Source organism: Rhyacophila brunnea, unplaced genomic scaffold (assembly GCF_057557595.1).
Source record: "Rhyacophila brunnea isolate RB1 unplaced genomic scaffold, BYU_Rbru_1.0 scaffold_12, whole genome shotgun sequence".
In the NCBI taxonomy this organism is placed as follows: Eukaryota; Metazoa; Arthropoda; class Insecta; order Trichoptera; family Rhyacophilidae; genus Rhyacophila; species Rhyacophila brunnea.
The window spans coordinates 32,020,374-32,040,173 of NW_028232774.1; the positions used below are offsets into that span (position 1 = coordinate 32,020,374).

Genomic DNA, 19,800 nt, shown 5'->3' on the forward strand with positions numbered 1-19,800 from the left:
TGAAAGTTAAAACTTAATGATGTGAAGAAGTAGAAACTACCATTACATCTTATGTGTTGAATGTACGCTACTTACCATACCTTTGATTATTAATAGGTACTATAATGTAAAAATATAATGAGACGTATTAAAATATTTTTTTATTAGTTCACTTATTTTATCCACTGCGACGTGATAATCACCAAATATTAATGATATATATTCATGTTCTTTGTTTTGTAGGATTTGGTCTGTGAACACGAGATTCGTAACATTCATTGCGCATGTCAAGATGCTGACGATTTGACTCACTTTGCCTACATCACAAAGGACAATGCCACGAAGAGTCACTATTGCCACGTGTTCTGCGTCGCTACTATGGTATGTACCTAATTATATAAATAATTTGATGGAATATTAATAATTGAGTCAAGGACATGAAGATGTTGAGCAGAACTTTCTTATGTATAGATCAGGGAGGGGCAAACTGCGGCCCGCCGGATATTTTTTTGCGGCCCGCCATCATTAATTGTACTTCTGATTACGAATAACTTTTTTATAATTAAAAAAAATATATTGACAATAGATTAAAATTTCTTTAGCAATAGTATGCGATCCATTTTCAATAGATATTGATAGTGTACCAACAGAGCTACAACTTGAGATTATTGATCTGCAGTGTGACACTGATTTAAGAGAATTGCATCGTCGTGAAGAAATCTCCAAATTTTACAATGCCCTTAATTCAGACAAATTCGACCAACTTAAAGATTATGCAAGAAAAATGTTCATTATTTTTGGATCAACCTATATATGTGAACAAACATTTTCGATCATGAACCTCAATAAAAATTCTTTACGATCAAATATCTCCGATGCCCATTTACAAGCAGTTTTGAGAATATCAACTACAAAATTAACACCTGAATTTAAAAAAAATGTACAACAGTTTCATTCTTTGCATTATTTTTTTGTAATATTTATTTTTCGTGATAATAAATAGTGTATATTTAAAAATGGTATTTCACTTGCGGCCCGCCGCTCATTTTGAATTCTTGAATTTGGCCCTCCATCCAAAAAGTTTGCCCCCCCTGGTATAGATCAAACCTAGCCTACATGTATGAACGTGTATGTACTACATAGGTATTATATACTTACATATCTATATATTGAGACAGTAACTTCAATATTTCTTACATTCATTCAAACTCTGAAAGATTGTAAGTCTTTTATACCTATTCTTCAATTATCTACCTACTAAATAAAAAAGGTCATTAAGTAGTCTTAAAAGTTTACTTTGAAGTTTACGGTTAATTTATGCCAATTTTACGGATTTAGTAGAATAGTAGTAACTATAATAGTCCCATTAACTAAAGTGTAACTATTACTATTATAAGCAACCACAATAATATTATTAAACAACCATATAATAATATTGATGTGTCCTTTTTACTTGGTTGTGTAATATTGTTAATTATTTATTTTATATAAAAGAGAATAACACTTGATATTCACCACATATAAAAATTGTTTTGATTGTGCGTGTTTCGCTCACATTGTGAGCCTTTTAAAGTCGAACTTTATCACGAATTATCTATCACCAAGTGATTGCTGAATCTTTTGAAAAATCATTTGGATCTGAGAGATTTCCAAGGTGACTTAACGGAAAAGGCATTTTTTCAATCGAGACAAAAAAAAACTAGATTATGTCTATTAATTTATATTTGTAATTTGTTGAGATACATATAAATTTTTATTTTATATCAATAGTGCTTACCTTGGTATTTATTTTAAATATCATAAAAAAAAAGATTTTTTCTCTAAGTCGTTTTAGGTTTTTTTTTCTAATATGCGGTCATTGAATCCCTTACAATAAATTGGTGTTATAAATTATCTGAATACGTGATAATATTAAAATATTAATTAAGGTTTCGTATATGTTTCTTCCAGGACCAAGCGACCGAAGTAATCCTCACCTTAGGCCAGGCGTTCGAAGTGGCATACCAGATGGCGCTTCGAGAACTAGCTCCCAAGCCCTCAGTCGATCAGAGCGCTCAAGCAAGATCTAACTCCTCAAACCAAATATCGCAACAGGCAAAGACTCCTACAAGAGAAAAAACGGCAGCTAATAACCAGAACACTCCTGCCAAAGACAGACCGAACGTGGTACACGGAAGATCACACTCTGTTACGGAGATTAAATTAAATGGACACAGATTAAAAGTCGCGCCAATTGCAGCGTCGCTTTCCAATGAAGATTTTCAATCAGCGTCGAGAAACGGCGACGCCCGGAAAAGTCCTACTTCCGGCGCCAAAGCTCCAATCGCCGTCGCCGAAGAACTGTGAGAACCTGTATTCGTTTAAGAGTATTTTCGCTTTTTACATTGGTATTTCAATGTTATGTGATTACCATAATATGAATGATGTGATCAAAGCTCGCGGAATCTTATTTTGTGTAAATGTCATCTTACTTACCATAGTGAATACTTGTCCTGTGAATTACGGAAGCCCTCGATTAGTCAGTCGTATCAATGTTAAAATCAATATTAAAATGTATCATCATTTTCAACATTTTCTCTTGATATTTTTACAACATAGGTGTGTATTTGTCATCGTTATTATGATCAATGATCTTCCACTACTGCCGGCTAAACTTTCTGGTCTTTCTAGATTTTCTTTACTTCAATTTTGTATAACAATTATTGAAGTTAAAGTAATCTATATAAAAATATTCATACAACTAGTTGATGTTCTTTATTACTATGATCTCTTGAAATGGCAGCTGTCAATATCACTGATGTTTCTTTCTTCTATGAATATAAATGAAAATATATTATGTAGGGAACTGGGTAGAAAGGGGGCGTAAATTATTACTGAAAAATATAGTTATAACAAAAATATATTTCAACATATATCAATATATGCATGTGTGCTGTATTATATATTTATAATATATAAGGCTTATCAATAAGTATATTTACATTTTGATTTTTAATGACAGTGGTGACATTAATATTGAAATTATTTTTGGTGAATTATTTTTAAATAATGTCACAGCAAAATGCTCAAATTTTAATTAGGACCCTCTTCTATCCAGTTCCTTAATTGTATATTTTACAATTCAGTAAAAAGAAATTTGTCAAATAATTATCGATAAACAGACTATTGGTAAAATCTAGTGCGATTTCGTTGGTTTCGCAAGAATATCGACGTAATACAATCAGCTGTACCTGAGAGCCGCAATATTTTAAGCCCGATAAAAGCGCAGTTAAAGGTTTTCAGGCGTTTAAAAGTGGTGGACTTACGGCTTTATGGTTTAGTAATTTTCTGTTTTGAATATACGCAGATGGTGAATTAGCTCTGAAAGATGTGACAGTGTGACACAATGACAAAATGTTTACTCAAAATCGGACTCACTGAGCAAATTAGAGAAATTTAATAACATCTGAAAACAACTAAAATTTTAAATCGATTTGTACGTAAGTTATTATGAATATATTATCTAATTCAAATTTTTATTGCGATATACTCGTCAGCCGTGTTTAATAGAAGATAATATTGCTTTCTGTATTTTTATCAATGTAAAAGTATACTCGATGGACATTGATAATTAATTCAAGGTTTTTAAATGCTTGCATTAAATCCACTAAATTAATAAACACGTTATACAAAACGATACATTTAATGAATGGAAATTAACGGGTAATTAAAATGTATATTATACATACAATCAATATAATTATCCTTAAATGAAAATTTATAACTAAATATAGACAATTATTAGTTAAAAAAAAGATGAGCTTGAGCAATCAGGTTTTTTTGTTATTATTTTATTTATTACATATCTATTTTTTTTTCAAAATACCTAATCATCTTACACATTTTTATACAATATATCGAGATTACTACCCCAAAAATACATTTTGGCAAAATTATATTTATATTGTTATATTGATTGGATTGTAATCTTTTGTGGTTCAAAGTGCGTCATCAACGATTTTATTATTATGTGACAAAATTACGGGTTTGGGTCGAAATCCCGAAGGCCTGAATCCCGAAGGCCGAAATCCCGAATGCTGAAATCCCAAATGGCCGAAATCCCGAAGCCTAAATCGCGAAATCCCGAAATCCCGAAGGCCGAAACCCCGAAAAATAAAAAAATACAAACAGCAATAATTGCGCAATCTTAACACTTATCTTGTAAAATTTGCACAATTCAAGATACGTGTTAAGATTGCGCAATTTTTTGCACGAGAGACAAGTTAGTTAAATGTACTGAAGTGATTCTAAAGGCATTATCTATAATATAAAGAAAAATAGTTGGCTATCAAAGTGACTTTAAACCAGGTGAAAATCGTTGACAAAGTTGACTGTTGATGGCATAACTCACGTGATAATAATGTGAGTTCTATCATCAAGGCCTTCCTATTCAATCAGGGCGCTCTATTTCCCATATTGTCATGTGTCTGCAGCCGTATGAGTATTATATATATTTAAAAAAAAAATAATGCAAATTGACTCACTCACTCATTAATATTCAATGGAGTTCAATACTTTTCTTCTAATTACAAAAAACAGTGCTCTGGTAATTTTGCAATTATCTCAAAATTCGATTTTTGGAATATGTGAGTTCTAGGCAACTCATATATAGAAACCTTCTCTCAATTATTATAATATATCGAATTGGCACTTACGACCTTTTGGTTTAGTAATCTCGATAGCGTGTGTAACATTGATATTTCATTATAACAAATTAATATAACTACTACGACTTCGTCACCCGAATTCTAACTTGTTGTAAGTGGGATTTAATCGAGTTTGATTAAGATTGAACTTAAAATAATATGTGGTACCTAGTGAGTATAGAGGAAAATAAAATTATGTATAGCAATGACATAATATAAACCAATTGCTAAAATATGCCTACTGACTGAAGCCCAAAATAACAAATAATATGTGTTTAATTCAATTATATAAAAAAACATCTTACAACAAGACAATTAATGTAGTTACGACTTATTGCCTAATACTTTTTTTTCAAAGCGTGATATCTATTATTGTAATGAAACTGAGCTGTAAAAATATTTTTTTGTTTCGTCATTATAATATGACAATGCACTTTAATGACATAAATAATTAATAATTAATTCAGAACTCCATATCACTGTATATAAATATAACTATTTTGTGTGCGGATTAAACAATTATTAAATATATAATTATTAATTTTATTATTCAATAATACCAATAATATATCCAGTATATATCCAACCTGACCTCTAAGAGTAGCTATAAATACCTAAGTGTGAAATATCAAAATTTGAACTCAAACCAATAATGTCAGCACAAATTTTTTCCTATATGTAATAATATTATTATTATCAGTGTACAATAAGAAGCTGTTTATTACATACTGTAAATTTAATAAATACATACTGTAGGAAATATTTAAAAAAAAAAAGTATATTACCTAAGCTACTGTAAAAGATATTTTTTGCATTTTTTATTATTGTTAATTAATACGGATTTAATCTCATACAATAAAAAAGTATTAAGTATATAAATATTATTGAATGTAATATTATTATGGAACATTGAGTGCGAACGCCTTAAAGGTGTCATGTTTTATCATATTTTGAAACAAACTATATGAATGTTTTGTTGAATTAAATCATTTTTGTTTTTTTTCTGTGTAATATGAAAAAAGTCCTATGCTTCGATTAATGCCATAAACAGTGTTTTTCAGACACCCTTATAGGTCACTATTCTATGCACAGAAATTAAGTTTTACAGCCCTTGTAATACGGGTGATATTCAGGAATCCATGATAACGGTCTTAACGCATTATACCTACAAGGAATATTATTAGATGATATTCGTAATATCTTCTTTTGTGGTACATTTTTAAAATTACACTTGTATGGTGACTATTCATCTAGTAGTATATCAATGGTTCTATGTGACAAACTGTAAAGTTTCATTCAGACAATACACTATTATTTTTTCAGTTACGATTTTTATTGTTAATATAAAGGGAATACAAGAATTAAAAATATAAATAGTTTTTCCACATAAACACATAGGTTATAATAGGTATGCATTTTTACTCATTATTCATTCTTAGTATTTTTATTATAATATTATTATTTATAGCGATCATTTTGTTTAAGAAGGTTCGTGATATAAGAAAACTAGTCTTTAATTGTTAATTTAATTAAATCAGTTAGTAAATTTTGCATCTTCTTACAATAATAAATTATTATTGATAAATGGAATAAAAGTGTATTATATTATCTTATTGATTTATTTCACAGGCTAATGCGCGATAATTGTAGTAAAAATAATATTTTTAAATTCTGTATATTTTATTTATTATTGCTTACTTTGTATATTTCGGCAAATTACAAAATAATCTAAACTATTGAAATCTCATGATATTTCAAATCTCTTAGGGTAAAGTAATAAAATATTTATTTAGGTAAAAGATTTGGCAATTTTATTGTATTCAGTGCCAAAAACATTACAAATTTACTTCAAAAATAAAATACGATTTGATCAAATTGATAATTAATATATATAACTATCAACTATTGGTTAATATATATATATGTTATTCGTAATAGAATATGCATGACTGATTGCTCATAAAATTAAGGATTTTAATGTCATTTATTTTATATTTTTCCATATTGTAAAATTTATAATAATTGATAGCAAAAGGCAACTAATATAAACTCAAATAAATTGAAAACTATTTGCATATTGTAAAATCGCATTTTATGTAATTCTTCCTAACGACATTAGTGATAGAGTTATTATATTATTATACTTATATTCAATTAATATAAGAGAAGATTAAATTAAAAAAGAAATATATGCGAAAAAGTATTTAATGTGATAAGAAATATAATATTAATAAAAGGCGTGTAATATAATATAATATGTATGCTTTTGAGTGCTATGTCGTGACATAGTTATAATATAACTTCATATCTTACGGTGGTTTTAGACTAGTGACAATGAATCCTTGAAAATTTTTAAAAAATACGTTCAACCATACATTATATAATTTTATTGTTCATTTTTATCTAAAAATAATAATTTTACTATTTTCTTACTCTTGTATTAAAGTTAAATGATTATCATTCTAATATACTTACTACATTATCTATCGTCAAAAGATCTCAAATTCACTCATTATAAGTAAATAATATCTGACTAGATATAAATGGGCTATGCATTATGAATGATATATTATTATGAAAAGTCAGAGTCCATAAGAAAGATATGACACATAATTATATTGATGTAACCTTACAAGCTTTGATGACATCTATGTCACTGTCTAAAATGTATTATTATACGTTAAATCTATATTCCTTTTCCATTTTGACTTATGGCAACATTGCATGGAATGTTGGTAGATTAATCCATGTATTAATAAATATACACTGCCATAGCTGATTATTTAACAAAAAAAACATAATGCTTGACTAGTAATTGTGAAATTGTATTAAATAAACTATATACTTACATAAATTCTAGTATATAAATCAATGGATAGCTTTTTATAGACAGAATATATTATATAATATTAAATTTTTAATGTCATTTATACAATTTTCAATTGCCTACTGAAAAATATAAACCACCAGTTTATCTAATTTATCTAAATTTTGATATTCAAATCCATGAATAGATAATAGCATTAGTATGTATAATTGAATTTACCGATTTTTCGGATCATTATAATATTTACAAAATGAAACGGATAATACCAAACATTATACATAATCAAAAATCCTCAACTGGATTAACACCAATTAACTATTATGTCGATTTAATATTTGATTTTCTTACATATTATGTGTATATAAACATCACATTTCAAAATAATAATTAGATATTTTCGTTTATAATAATTTATTGTGATTTGTGGGATATGCGGTCATATTTTCTAGACCATCCTGTAGGATACTCATACTATAGTTATACCGATATAAGTTGTCCGTTGAGTGGGGGTGATATATGCCAATTGGGATATTATTATCGTTCAGTATTTTATATATAATATGACAAACTGTAATGAGCGTAGCTCCAAATTCGAATATTAGACAATTTATATTGGTATATCTATAGTCAATAATAGTAATAGAATAACAATGATAATTAAAAATGGCATATTATACTACAAGGGGTGATAGAAATATTGACAACTTAAAATGCTTTTGGGGTGAGTTGCAGAGAATATATTTCAATCAGGTAAATATAAAAAAATTCCACCAACTAGATGTTTAACTCTAAATTTTGTTGATAGTTAATATAAAAAAAACAAACTTTGTCTTCTTTATACTCATAAGTATAACTTTATATACGTTTTTACTATGCAAATTGTAATGACTTAGGTTATAAATATTCACAGAACTTGTGTGCAAAATGTTTAATAAATTTATGAAACTGGCAAAATTAGAAATAATAATATGATATTGTGTACCGAGATTAGTAAAAAAACCACACTAACGAAATAATGTGGAGGAAATTTTATTAAATGAACAATGTATTTAATTAATTTCTCTTTTATATGGCATATCTTAAAATGTACCTAATTGTTTTACGGAAGTCGGAAAATGTATATTCGCTAAATTTCTTAGGATTGATGTTAAAAAATACATTAATATAAAATTACACAAAAATTTGTTATGTAGGAATGTATTAATTTTTGTGATATATCTGAATAACAAGTTATTAAATTTCATTATTACAATGTATAACCAAAATATAGTATGTATGTAGGTACATTGTATAGATGAATAAATTATCAAATCTCGAAGAAATCTAATCAAACAATGTAACGGAATGATTATACCTATTGTTATAAGTACTACCTATTTACTTAACTAGATTTGTGGGTGTATTTTTTTTCTTGATATTCAGATATATCTAAAATAAGTAATGAATTCTCAACGTGTCTGAAGTAATAATTATTGGCTGGAAATATGAAATGTTTTAAACATTAAAAAAGTAGGAAATTTATTCAAAATTTTTGGCTTAGTGTAGGTAAAAAGATAGTATGATATCCATTTAAATGGTGCAGTTATTAATTATTTGTACAAGGGCTCAAAGTCTTTTCGTTATCAATTAATTTTAAAATGCTTACAATTATTGTGTTTGATAGATTTGCGATGTTGCCGATTATTTTGGGTCAACCCTTACTCATACAAATAGGCCTAATAAATTATTTAATTGAATGTAGAGCCTATATACATTATTCAATATTGCTTCAGTGAATTTGTCTATATATGTAAAAGATAGAGTTTTTTTTAATTCAACAGAATTATTTAAGTAAGTACAGGTTTAAGAACCTATTTAATATCCGATATTTTTTTAAGTTTAAAAAAAAATCATGAATTGAAGATATTGTTTATATATTGCAATCGACTGTTTATAAAATTATAATTATACTACATAACAATCACAATATTATTAATTTTTTCCTAAAATCAATCATTAATAATATATATTGAAATATTCAGACTTGAAATATACCAAATGAAAAAAATAATTATTAAACAAAAAATAATAACTTAGCTGTATTTCGATGATTTAAAGGCAGCTTTTTAAGCACAGTGTCACAGGTTACAGTATTTTTCACATTTTATAATTTTTGATACAATAAAAAAAACATACTAAATGAGTTTAATATTTATTATAACATAAGCCAAAAAAAATGTTCGAATATACATTTAGTATAATTCTATACCATATCTATTTTATAAATCTTCATTTATGAATCAAATTAATGTGTATAATTTTACATGTTTATTTATTAAACTACTATAAATATGGATTAAGGGGTCGTCATTAAATGATGTCACACGGTTTTCCGTATTTTATCCCCTCCCCCCACGTCTACATTACATTATGTCACATCTTTGAACCCCCCTCTATTTGTAAAAAACAAAATCGTTGAAATCCCCCCCCCCCCCTAACCATGTCGTATATCAGACCGAACACTCGCTAGAGCGTGACATCATATATAAAGTGGTTGACCACTAATACTTTTAACGATTTTTTTATAATTATTTTTTCTCACGTGTACCACCAATTAGGATCTTGCATTTAGACTTCGGCTTCTATATCGAGACGTACACGTCACCGTGGCCGTTTCTAGAACTAAAACTGTTGCTATTGAAAAGCATGCAAAAAGCGCACGACGTAATACTCTCGTCGCATACAGCGCCATGGCGTAGATGTCAATATATATAAGCCGAACAATAGTATTAATTTCCATGAGAGTTCTACCATAATATTAATATTATTATGTCTTATGTTTATTACTTATAAATATTACCGAAAAAAACAATTTATTATTAAGTATCAGTTCCATTTGAATATTTATAAGAAAGGGTTACCCGATTATTTTTAAGTTTATTTATTAAACATATTATGTTGCTTTTTTCTATAAATATTATATTATTATTATTACGACTACTATAATGTTTCCAGAATAGGCGATACTTGATTATTACCACTTATGTTTTGTATATTATATTGGACTATACTGTAAATAAATATGTTATGAATAACTGAATATGATGTGTCTACATTATTACTGAAAAACTCATCTCATATTATAACCAGACCTGTTAGAACCCACATTTTTTAATAAAAGGTTTGGTTCCGAGGTTCGGTCCCAGACGCCCGGATGTGGGGTTTATTATCAGTTTTTTAACCTTTCCTTTACGATGCTAATAAATTCCGTCCGTTCGGAGGATGTCATCTTCGGCTAACGTAGGATATTGACAATATTACATATAGTAGGTAAACGGGAAATACCTATTTTGACTACATACATAATTTTAATAATGTTTCATCGTCATTATTTAATATTTGTTGTATTTATGAAATGATCGAGAAGGTATCAAAACTTAATTACAAAGTATTTCTGTACATTTTTACAGCCTACAAAAACGCCGGTCATACTACTAACTTGATCGTATCTCTTTCTAACAATTGAGTATCTCGCTCTGTGTTAGATGCATATATTTTTAGATCTATCTCTTATATTCGCAATAGAATGCGATATTCTGTTTGCAATATGTATTTATAATAAATTAATGACAGGTAAATGAAATCTGACAGATATCTACAAATTATATGCACCTATTTACAGGATAATGCAATCGATTTAGAATATAATAACATAGATGCTGTATTGATGATTCTAGGAATAGCTAACATATTAAGACGACGAAGTGCATATTTACTGAAATATTTGCAGTTTAATGACCTGGGTAACCTAAGGTGACATTACAGCAATGAGACTGTTAAAAAAATAGGATAGTTACCCACCAGTGGTGTGCGATGATTTTTGCTTGCAGGGACGCTGTTGAAAAATACTCATATACCTAATATTTTCAATAAATTATTTTCTTAGGGTTATATAACTAATTGAATCTTGGCGGGCTTCTGATATGGGAGTGTATGGTAAGTAAAGTATGTGTTTTAGCAGTCCATCAATACTCTAACTCCAAACACAAATTAAAAACAATATTCGCATTTGCCAGAACCAGGATTTGAACCCGGGACCCACGACATTATAAGAAGATGCGTAAGGCACTAAAGGTATCGTGATACCTAGTTAACTAGTTACAATAGTCCTGCAGCTCATACCGTTATTTACTGGGCGATCAGGCAAGATCTTTTAGATAAGACTTTTATGGATTGACTTAGTATTAGATTTTCACAAGAGGATTATCAAGAACGCAGTTGTTGAACTACTTTACGAAAGACTACGGACGGATTGTACTGAAATAATTAATCTTTGAAAAATCTTTATTTCTTAAAAAGTTTTGATGATCGCCTATGTGAAAAAAAAAACAACATGAGGATACTTTTACCTAGGTATTGAAATTCGAGACCATAACCCATCGATATAAAGCGCAACGTACTAACGTCTGCTCTATAATGAGCGTGATTTTTTGTCCTGAGCAGTATTATATTGTTAAACTTAGCCTACGTATTCTAAAAGTTTATAAAAGAGTCCGTAGGGATGAATATCCCTTACCCCACTCTTAATTAATTACATGGGGATGATTATCCAAATTGGTGACCCTTATCTTTACAGATAAAAATACTCTATAGTTCTGAGGGATGATCGTATGGTCAGAGCCGAAATAATGAAAAATGTTAGGACAAAAAAAGATTTAAATGGTTCTTAGCAGTTTCGAACAATTTTGAATTCTTCTATTCAAAAGTAGAAAGCGCGTCTATAAAATAAATGCTTATATTTAGAAATAATAATCACGTATTATTATGTTATAATTTATAAAGTCTTTCAACTAGTAATACGTATTTTTGAACTTATAATATCGATGGTACTAAGTATAAGGTCGATGGGGATGTTATGGTGAAAATAAATAATTTATGGGGCTAGAATTTGTCGTATGTTATATTCAGTATCCCAAAAATTTATCAGCAAGAGACACCTCGTGACAATGTCACAGTTATTTTTTGGTGGGGTAATATTAGTAAAAGATAAAGTCCTTTTTTCAAATTGTTCTCCTTATTATTATAACCTAGTTAAGTATATCGTTATATTTTATAATAATATACTTTTTTAGTATATAGCTATTTTTTATCAGCAAATGTCATTCGCATAAGCGATCCTTTAGCTTTTATAATATAGTCAATAGAATCTAAAGAATATCCGCCCCACCGCTTTCTGTGGGCGCAGCAGTGTTAGAACACATTGCATTTTACTTCAGTGGTCGTGACCAGTAACATCCCGTGGGGGTAGGCACATTGAGCGTCGCTTGGGGGCGGCAGTTACTCTAAGGGCGGAAAATCGAGGGGAATTATTTGGTATAATCATATAGAAATAGCTACCTAAACTTAGTAATTACGAAAATATCTTTCCATTAAAAAATTTAGCTCTACGGTTTGAAACAAAATGTATTAATTAATATAAAATGTTTAACAGGACTGTAATTTTTTTCGTGTTTGCGATGTCTAGTTTATTTCTGTTTCCCTTCGAAGTCTTCGGTGACGAGAAACGACACTGGGCACGGATGATATAAAATACTGTATAAAAAATGGGGCGGCATTTTGTCTAGGGACGTCACTGGTCGCGACCCTCAAAAAATTGACGCGCCGCCTCCCACGAGCTTTACGCCGAAACGTTTTTATCGACATAGAAAAAGCTCACTAATGGTCAAATTTTATTTGAATAGTCTATTGAGTTGGAAACTTTTTCTGTTGCCAACTCCATCCACACTGCGTAAATAAATCATAGAAGCAAATTTTGTATTATTTTTTCTGGAGCTAGTAAAACTTTATTAATAATTTTATGATGTTGCCAAAATTCTAACCATGCCACTAATTAATACTACCAATATAAAAATACCGACTTAATAAGAGCATCAGTATTAATTGCTTAAGTACATAATATAAAAAAATAAGAAGAAAACGCCTTATATATATTTTCATATGGATAACTTTAAATAGTCCAACCCTGTCAATCCTCTCTACCCTATGTCCACTTTTCACTGTGGGCAATGACAGTTAGGGGCAAGTTGGTACCGATTTCTATTGCGTACTTTAAGCTCAACAAATTGGCATTTGGGGTGGTTTTTGTCAACTCAATGGCCATGTAGTAATTATTAATGACTTCAATACATTGAATTGGAATTTTTTAAATATTATCTTGCAATACGCTATCACCAATTAATATGCTTATATTTATTTTTCCAAATTTAAATATCATGATATAATGAACTGCATATTCTTAACACCACAGCATAACACATTATGTTCAATGGCTTTAAGGGTCTTGGTTGCTTCTTAAAGAGGTTATTAGCAACGAGTATTTGGTCAATCAATTAGATTTATACTTATGATCAAAATACGCAATGAAAATTGTGAATTCCCTACACGCACCTTTCAAATGCGTAACCATCATCTTTGGATGATAATATTCCACTACTCCTCTACCGGGATGCTACATGAAAAATCTGTTGGGTGATATTAGGCCCATTCTTTGTATACAAAATAAATACACGTTTAAAAAATAATCTGACAGGTTTTCGGCTATAACTAGATTAATCTAATCTTGTACAACAGTAGGTACTAAATTCATGATTTGAAATCGTTTTAATATATTTGGTTGCTATAGCTATAGATATACCTACTATGAGATGAGATGGCGGCTTATTTTGATATTTGGTTATACCTAATGTAAGTACATATGATATACCGTTGTTTGCATTTTTTGTGATTTTCCAATAAATATTATATAAAAACTTTCAGCTTGGTATTGTTACCCGTTCAACAACTCCCCTTTTACGAAGAAATATGTACAGAATAAAAACAACATCATCAGGAAATGTCCTAAATTGTGTACAGAAAGAGCTGCTCAAGTCAAGCATTTAGATTTTAGAAAATTTGCAGCGTCATACTCTCAACGTGAAGATCTTTTTATTTAGACTATTCGGCAGATTTGTATTGGCTTTTTTAATGTAGACACCACAATACTGCCTATATGTGTTTTTCTCTCACATTGGTACTTTTAAACTTAACGTCATGTCAACTCAGTCAAAGTACACTTGGATGTATGGGCGTTCTTTGTTAACTGCTCCTGAAACATTCCCAGTCATATACAATACTTATGCTTTACACTAAACGTATGGTCTTAAGATCGGGTACTATGCGAGTGTATTGAAGTTTGGTGGGGATAATTGGCTTCAATGTATAAAATCTTGCTTTATGCTCGTAATAGGTACTACTGCAAGGCATTTTTATCTCATTGAATACCTGGAAAATAAATATCAGAGTATAGCAGTATAATAAATTAGATACACTGCTCACGAATCTGCAATACTATTAAATGAAAAGGCTATTAATTAAATTACAGGAAATTCAAATAACAACCCTTTCCAGCTTTTCTTTCATAGTATTATTTAGTCACCATCTTCTGGAGAAGGTTTTATTCAATGGGATTGTCTTTTCTACAGCATCCGGCGACACTTCCTCTCTTAGTGATGAATAACGCAATACGATAACTTGTGTATACCTATATGCGTACAACAGTCGAATCAATCGAAGAAAAAATAACTGTGAATAGATAAGATAACACAAAATTTATATTTTAGTCATAGCTATTATGCACAAGTCACAATCCCTGTCAAAGACTGATATGGTGAGGCTGAGGGTTGCGTCGGACCTTTTCTAGTCTGGGAAAAGCGCCATTCGTACATCGGAGGGGCGCCGCGCCCCCCAGACAAGTTATCCACACTTCAGTGGCCGCAGCCCCTACGTCCCTAGCCGTTATAAGGCGAATTGTATTATATTTTATATTATTCGACTTTGCATTATAAATACTCCCCCATCCAATGCCGAAGAGAGTGTGCAATTGATATTTTGAAAGGCGTTTTATTTTAGCAAATTTAAATTGTACCTATTTATTTTTTAATAATAATTTAATATTGAGAAAACTTAAAAAAATAATAAGTACTTAAAACAAATATATGTATATGCATATGGAAACGAGTCATGGACATTAAGCCCTTATTTAGGTATGGTCCCAATATTGAAGCTCGATTTGATATAAATAAAAGGATTTCAACTTAACACATTTATATTTTTATAAAAATCGATGATTTTTAAAAATAAATACAAAAATTATTAAAACTATGAATTAGTCAAAAATCTTTACAAGGAAAAATTAAAAACTTAATAAACTAAATTTTAATAGTAAATATGACTATAAAATATAATTTAATTTTTCGGTCCTGTGACAAATTCACATTTTATAACATTTTTTACAATTGTAAGTTTATCTTTGATACATACTTTTTCAGATACTTACATATTTATTAATTATATAATACAGTTGAAATTGTAAATTATCAAAAAAATGTCTCAAATTGAAAGTTTCGTATTTTTCCGCTAGGTGCCTCTGGTAGGTACTTCCTTCATAAAACTCCTACGGCTAAAATAGACTTACCAGAGAAATTATAAATTCGAGCTAGGTCCGGTTAGACATGATCCAGATATTATGTTATCTTAATTTATTTATTTTGACTATTTTCCACGTGTGACATTGGCTTGATTAGGCATCACTGATTTGATAACAACGACTGACGCCAGGACAACGATATCTGGGCATGTGGCCGCCGCGTAGTTAAATGAAATATACGAAGTAATGGACGTACGTTACGTTTTGAACCATCATAAAGACAATCAAGTTTAATATAATATATACATATATAAACCCATATAATAAAGCGACGTTTATGCTTGTTGTAAAGATTGTTAAGTAAATTTAGAAGTAAAAAAGAAGTTAAGGTGTTAGGCGCATTCAAATTTTGCATTAAACTGAAGAGATATTGTTTTAATTAAAGTATCCTATTTTTATATACGGAAATTTGTATAATTTTCCAAAAATAAGCCGGAAATGCGTACAGAATATATTCTACGTAGTTCTAAATTTAAAATAACATTATTTTGAAGTCGATGAACAAATTAAATGAAAATAATTACAAGATAAAAATAACTTTTTATATACAACGTTTTTAAATTCTCTGTTGAATTATTATGCTCAATATGCTCAAACTTGTACTTGATATGATGTAAATCAAAAACAAACAAACAAACAAATATAGAATACTGAAATGTCATTTTGACATTTCATTTTGATTTCCATAGTAACGCACGTATATATTAATAATTTAGTTGCTAGTACCACCTCCTTAGCTACCAATAATAGTCTTTTACTTTTTACGGATTTTTCTGAAATAACTTTCCATACACAACAGATTTAACTAAAAATGAATTCAATTCTGCTTAAAAATGGGTATGTATTGGTATCGTGTTCTGATATATTCTAAAAGTTTCAAATGTCTAGCTAGTCGGAAAATTAGTTAAAAATCGATTGCAAGATTTATACTGGACAAACAAACACCGGTCAAACAAGAATACGAGCTAATAAAAACGTTGTAAAATCGATCATTCGAATTACATACTGCGAGAATAGTTATAAATTATTTGTATTTGGTTGTTTATTTTCTTATAAAACTATAATCATATAACAATAATTATTGTGAGTGAATAGGTCAGTGTTTAAGAATAAAATGACATCTTGAATATTTTTACCAATTTGATAGTCATCAAGTCCGTCGTACTTATAACATCCATCAAGTGTCAAGCACTGGACGTAAATTGTTGTTTGATTACATACTTGAAATATAAACGCTTTATCGATACTGTTGTCAAGTGCAAAAGTACTTATGTATGTTGCAAGAGTGTAACAACATTTGTAACAACTGTCAGAAGGGTGAAAATAATTGTAAACATTTTTTGATAAATTTTAAAGTTAGAAATAATAATACGACAGCTTTGCATATTTTATGTACCTAATCGACAAGATGTGTAGTATAATGAAAACCAAACTCATTACCCGCGTTTACTTATTCTATTTTAATTATAAAATATGAATTAAAAAATATTTTTAATAGCTAAAAAACATTCAGTATTTTTTTTTTAATATTTGTAGCTGGACTTCCATCGGACTTTAGGACACCAATTATTAATGAAGCAATAATTAAGAAGTTGACGTTCCTAGTCGTAAGGTAAAGGTAGCATTGTTGATATAATATTGATTCAAAATTACAAAATATGGTAAGGGAATAAATGATTCCACCTGGGATGCATAGGTGTATATAATGGTAAGGAAATAAATGATAACACCTCAGCTGCATAGGTGTATATAAAACAGTTATAAGTATTGCACCGGTAGCTTAATTGTTAAAGTAAATTGACAGAAATTGGATGGATTTAGGTCCTACTTGGGAGAATGGGACAACTGGACGCCAGGATAATTGGACGCCGCACTGTCGTAGACACGTAACCAGAACATAGACGAGGAATTTTAATCAGTGTCTATCTACTACTTAGTAGTTTTAATTCATTTTACTCTTAACATAATGTTTTTTTATTGTGGATTGAGAATTACCATGCCTAAGGCTTTATACAAAATAAAAAACTCTTTTTCCGTTGGAACTTAAACATATGCACGATTAAATCATTATTTACGTGCGCATATTTAAATTCTCGCCAACTATTAAATCATAATAATAATTTAAATATAAATCAAATATTAAATATTTTTTTAAAGTACCTATAAGTACTTAATGTCTATTTAATTTCGAATTGCGTGGCGTCCAGTTGTCCCGGCGCCAAATCGTCCTAGACCCCACACTTGGTCCAAATATATACCAGATGTATAATATTTGATTGTAACATAAGGTATTCTAAATTATGTACATGAAGTACGTCTTGCAAGGAATTCTAAATTATTAAATCTTTGATATTCATAATAACAATAAAATCGGCTGCAAAATAATGTCACCGTTCCGAAATATGTGTATTAAAATGATTTGACGAAATACTATTAAAGGTGTATAAATTGGCATATAAGTAAAAAATATCTATGAGTAGTTTTCACATCATTGCAAACCATATAAGTATGTGTGAGAAAAGATTCGCACGTGTAATTGCTTTGTGTGACAAGTTATAAGCATATTCAATAACTGGTTTCTGGAAAAATGTCTGAAAACACGATTTACTCATTTTTGTCACCTTTACAATTGAATCCCTTAAATTCTTAGCTACTTAATTATATCTACGTTATATTATGTCGGCTGCTATAATGATATGTATAGTCCAAGTACGTTATAATAATAAATACGGTGAATTCATGACACCGGTAAGTAATTAAAGTAAATAAAAATTAACGCAATTTGTTAAGTACATACTTGGAGATGTAAAAACTACTAAATACTTTTGTAGCAATTAGATTGGATAAACGTTGCTTTATTGTTAAAGCACAATGGCTCGAATCCAGTGGACATGTGTTCGAGTCCCATCAGGTGTCGTATTTTTTCATAGATCTTTTCTAGAAGGTATATAAATCTTAGGCGTTTTCAAATTATATTGGTATGTTAATTATATATTGTACCTATTTTTGTTTGATTTTTACAAAAAATATTGATGTCAACTAATAGGTGTTATGCCTTTAAACTACTTCACTATCTACCTGGATAAAATTATGTTATAATAAAAATGAACTAAACTAACCAACGTTTTTTCTGTAATAAATTCATATTTAATCTCGATGTCATTGTAGCATCCACGATAATTCCGATTTTGGTTATTATATTTTCCTGTTGCCATACGGCACAGTGCACAGTGCATCTAAAGAGCACTTCAAAGAAGTTGAACGGGTGAAAATTGCTTTTTACACATGAATTCACTACGAAATTAAATCACAACCTAGGACAAACTAAATATTCGAATAAAAATATCGAAATTGTTATTTTGCTGTACTTTTTTTTTGTAATATAATCGGTCTTTTTACCACGTTTTAATTAGTTCGTATTCTTGTTTGTCCGGCACAGATTTTTTCTTGTGCAGTATTTCTTGTTTGTCCAAGATTTTCAACGAACTTCCCGACTAGCTAGACATATGAAACTTTTAGAATATATCAGAACACGACAACAATGCATTTTTTAATACTTTTGGCCACCTTTAAGCAGAATTGAATTCGTGTTCAGTTAATTCTGTTTTGTATGTTTTGGAAAAAAATCGTTAAAAGTAATATATTTTACTACTCACTATTATTGGTTGCTAAGTAGGTCCTAGCAACAAAATTATTAATATATACGTGCGTTACTATGGAAATCAATATGAAATGTCAAAATGACAATTCTGTATTCTATAATATTTATTCAGTATTTCTATCAAGTACAATAAATTTTTTTTATT

At 29.2% G+C, this 19,800-nt stretch overlaps 1 protein-coding gene across 1 annotated transcript in view; it reads left to right on the forward strand.

Annotated features, from left to right (window-relative positions):
• LOC147078069 (uncharacterized) overlaps nt 1-2,869 on the forward strand; it is a 217,440-nt gene extending 214,571 nt beyond the window's left edge. Inside the window, exons 18-19 of the mRNA XM_085961165.1 lie at nt 223-360; nt 1,930-2,869. Of these exons, the coding sequence (XP_085817291.1) occupies nt 223-360; nt 1,930-2,325 (534 nt within the window). The 3' untranslated portion in view covers nt 2,326-2,869. The remainder of the gene's footprint in view (nt 1-222; nt 361-1,929) is intronic.
• The last annotated feature ends 16,931 nt before the right edge of the window (nt 2,870-19,800 follow it).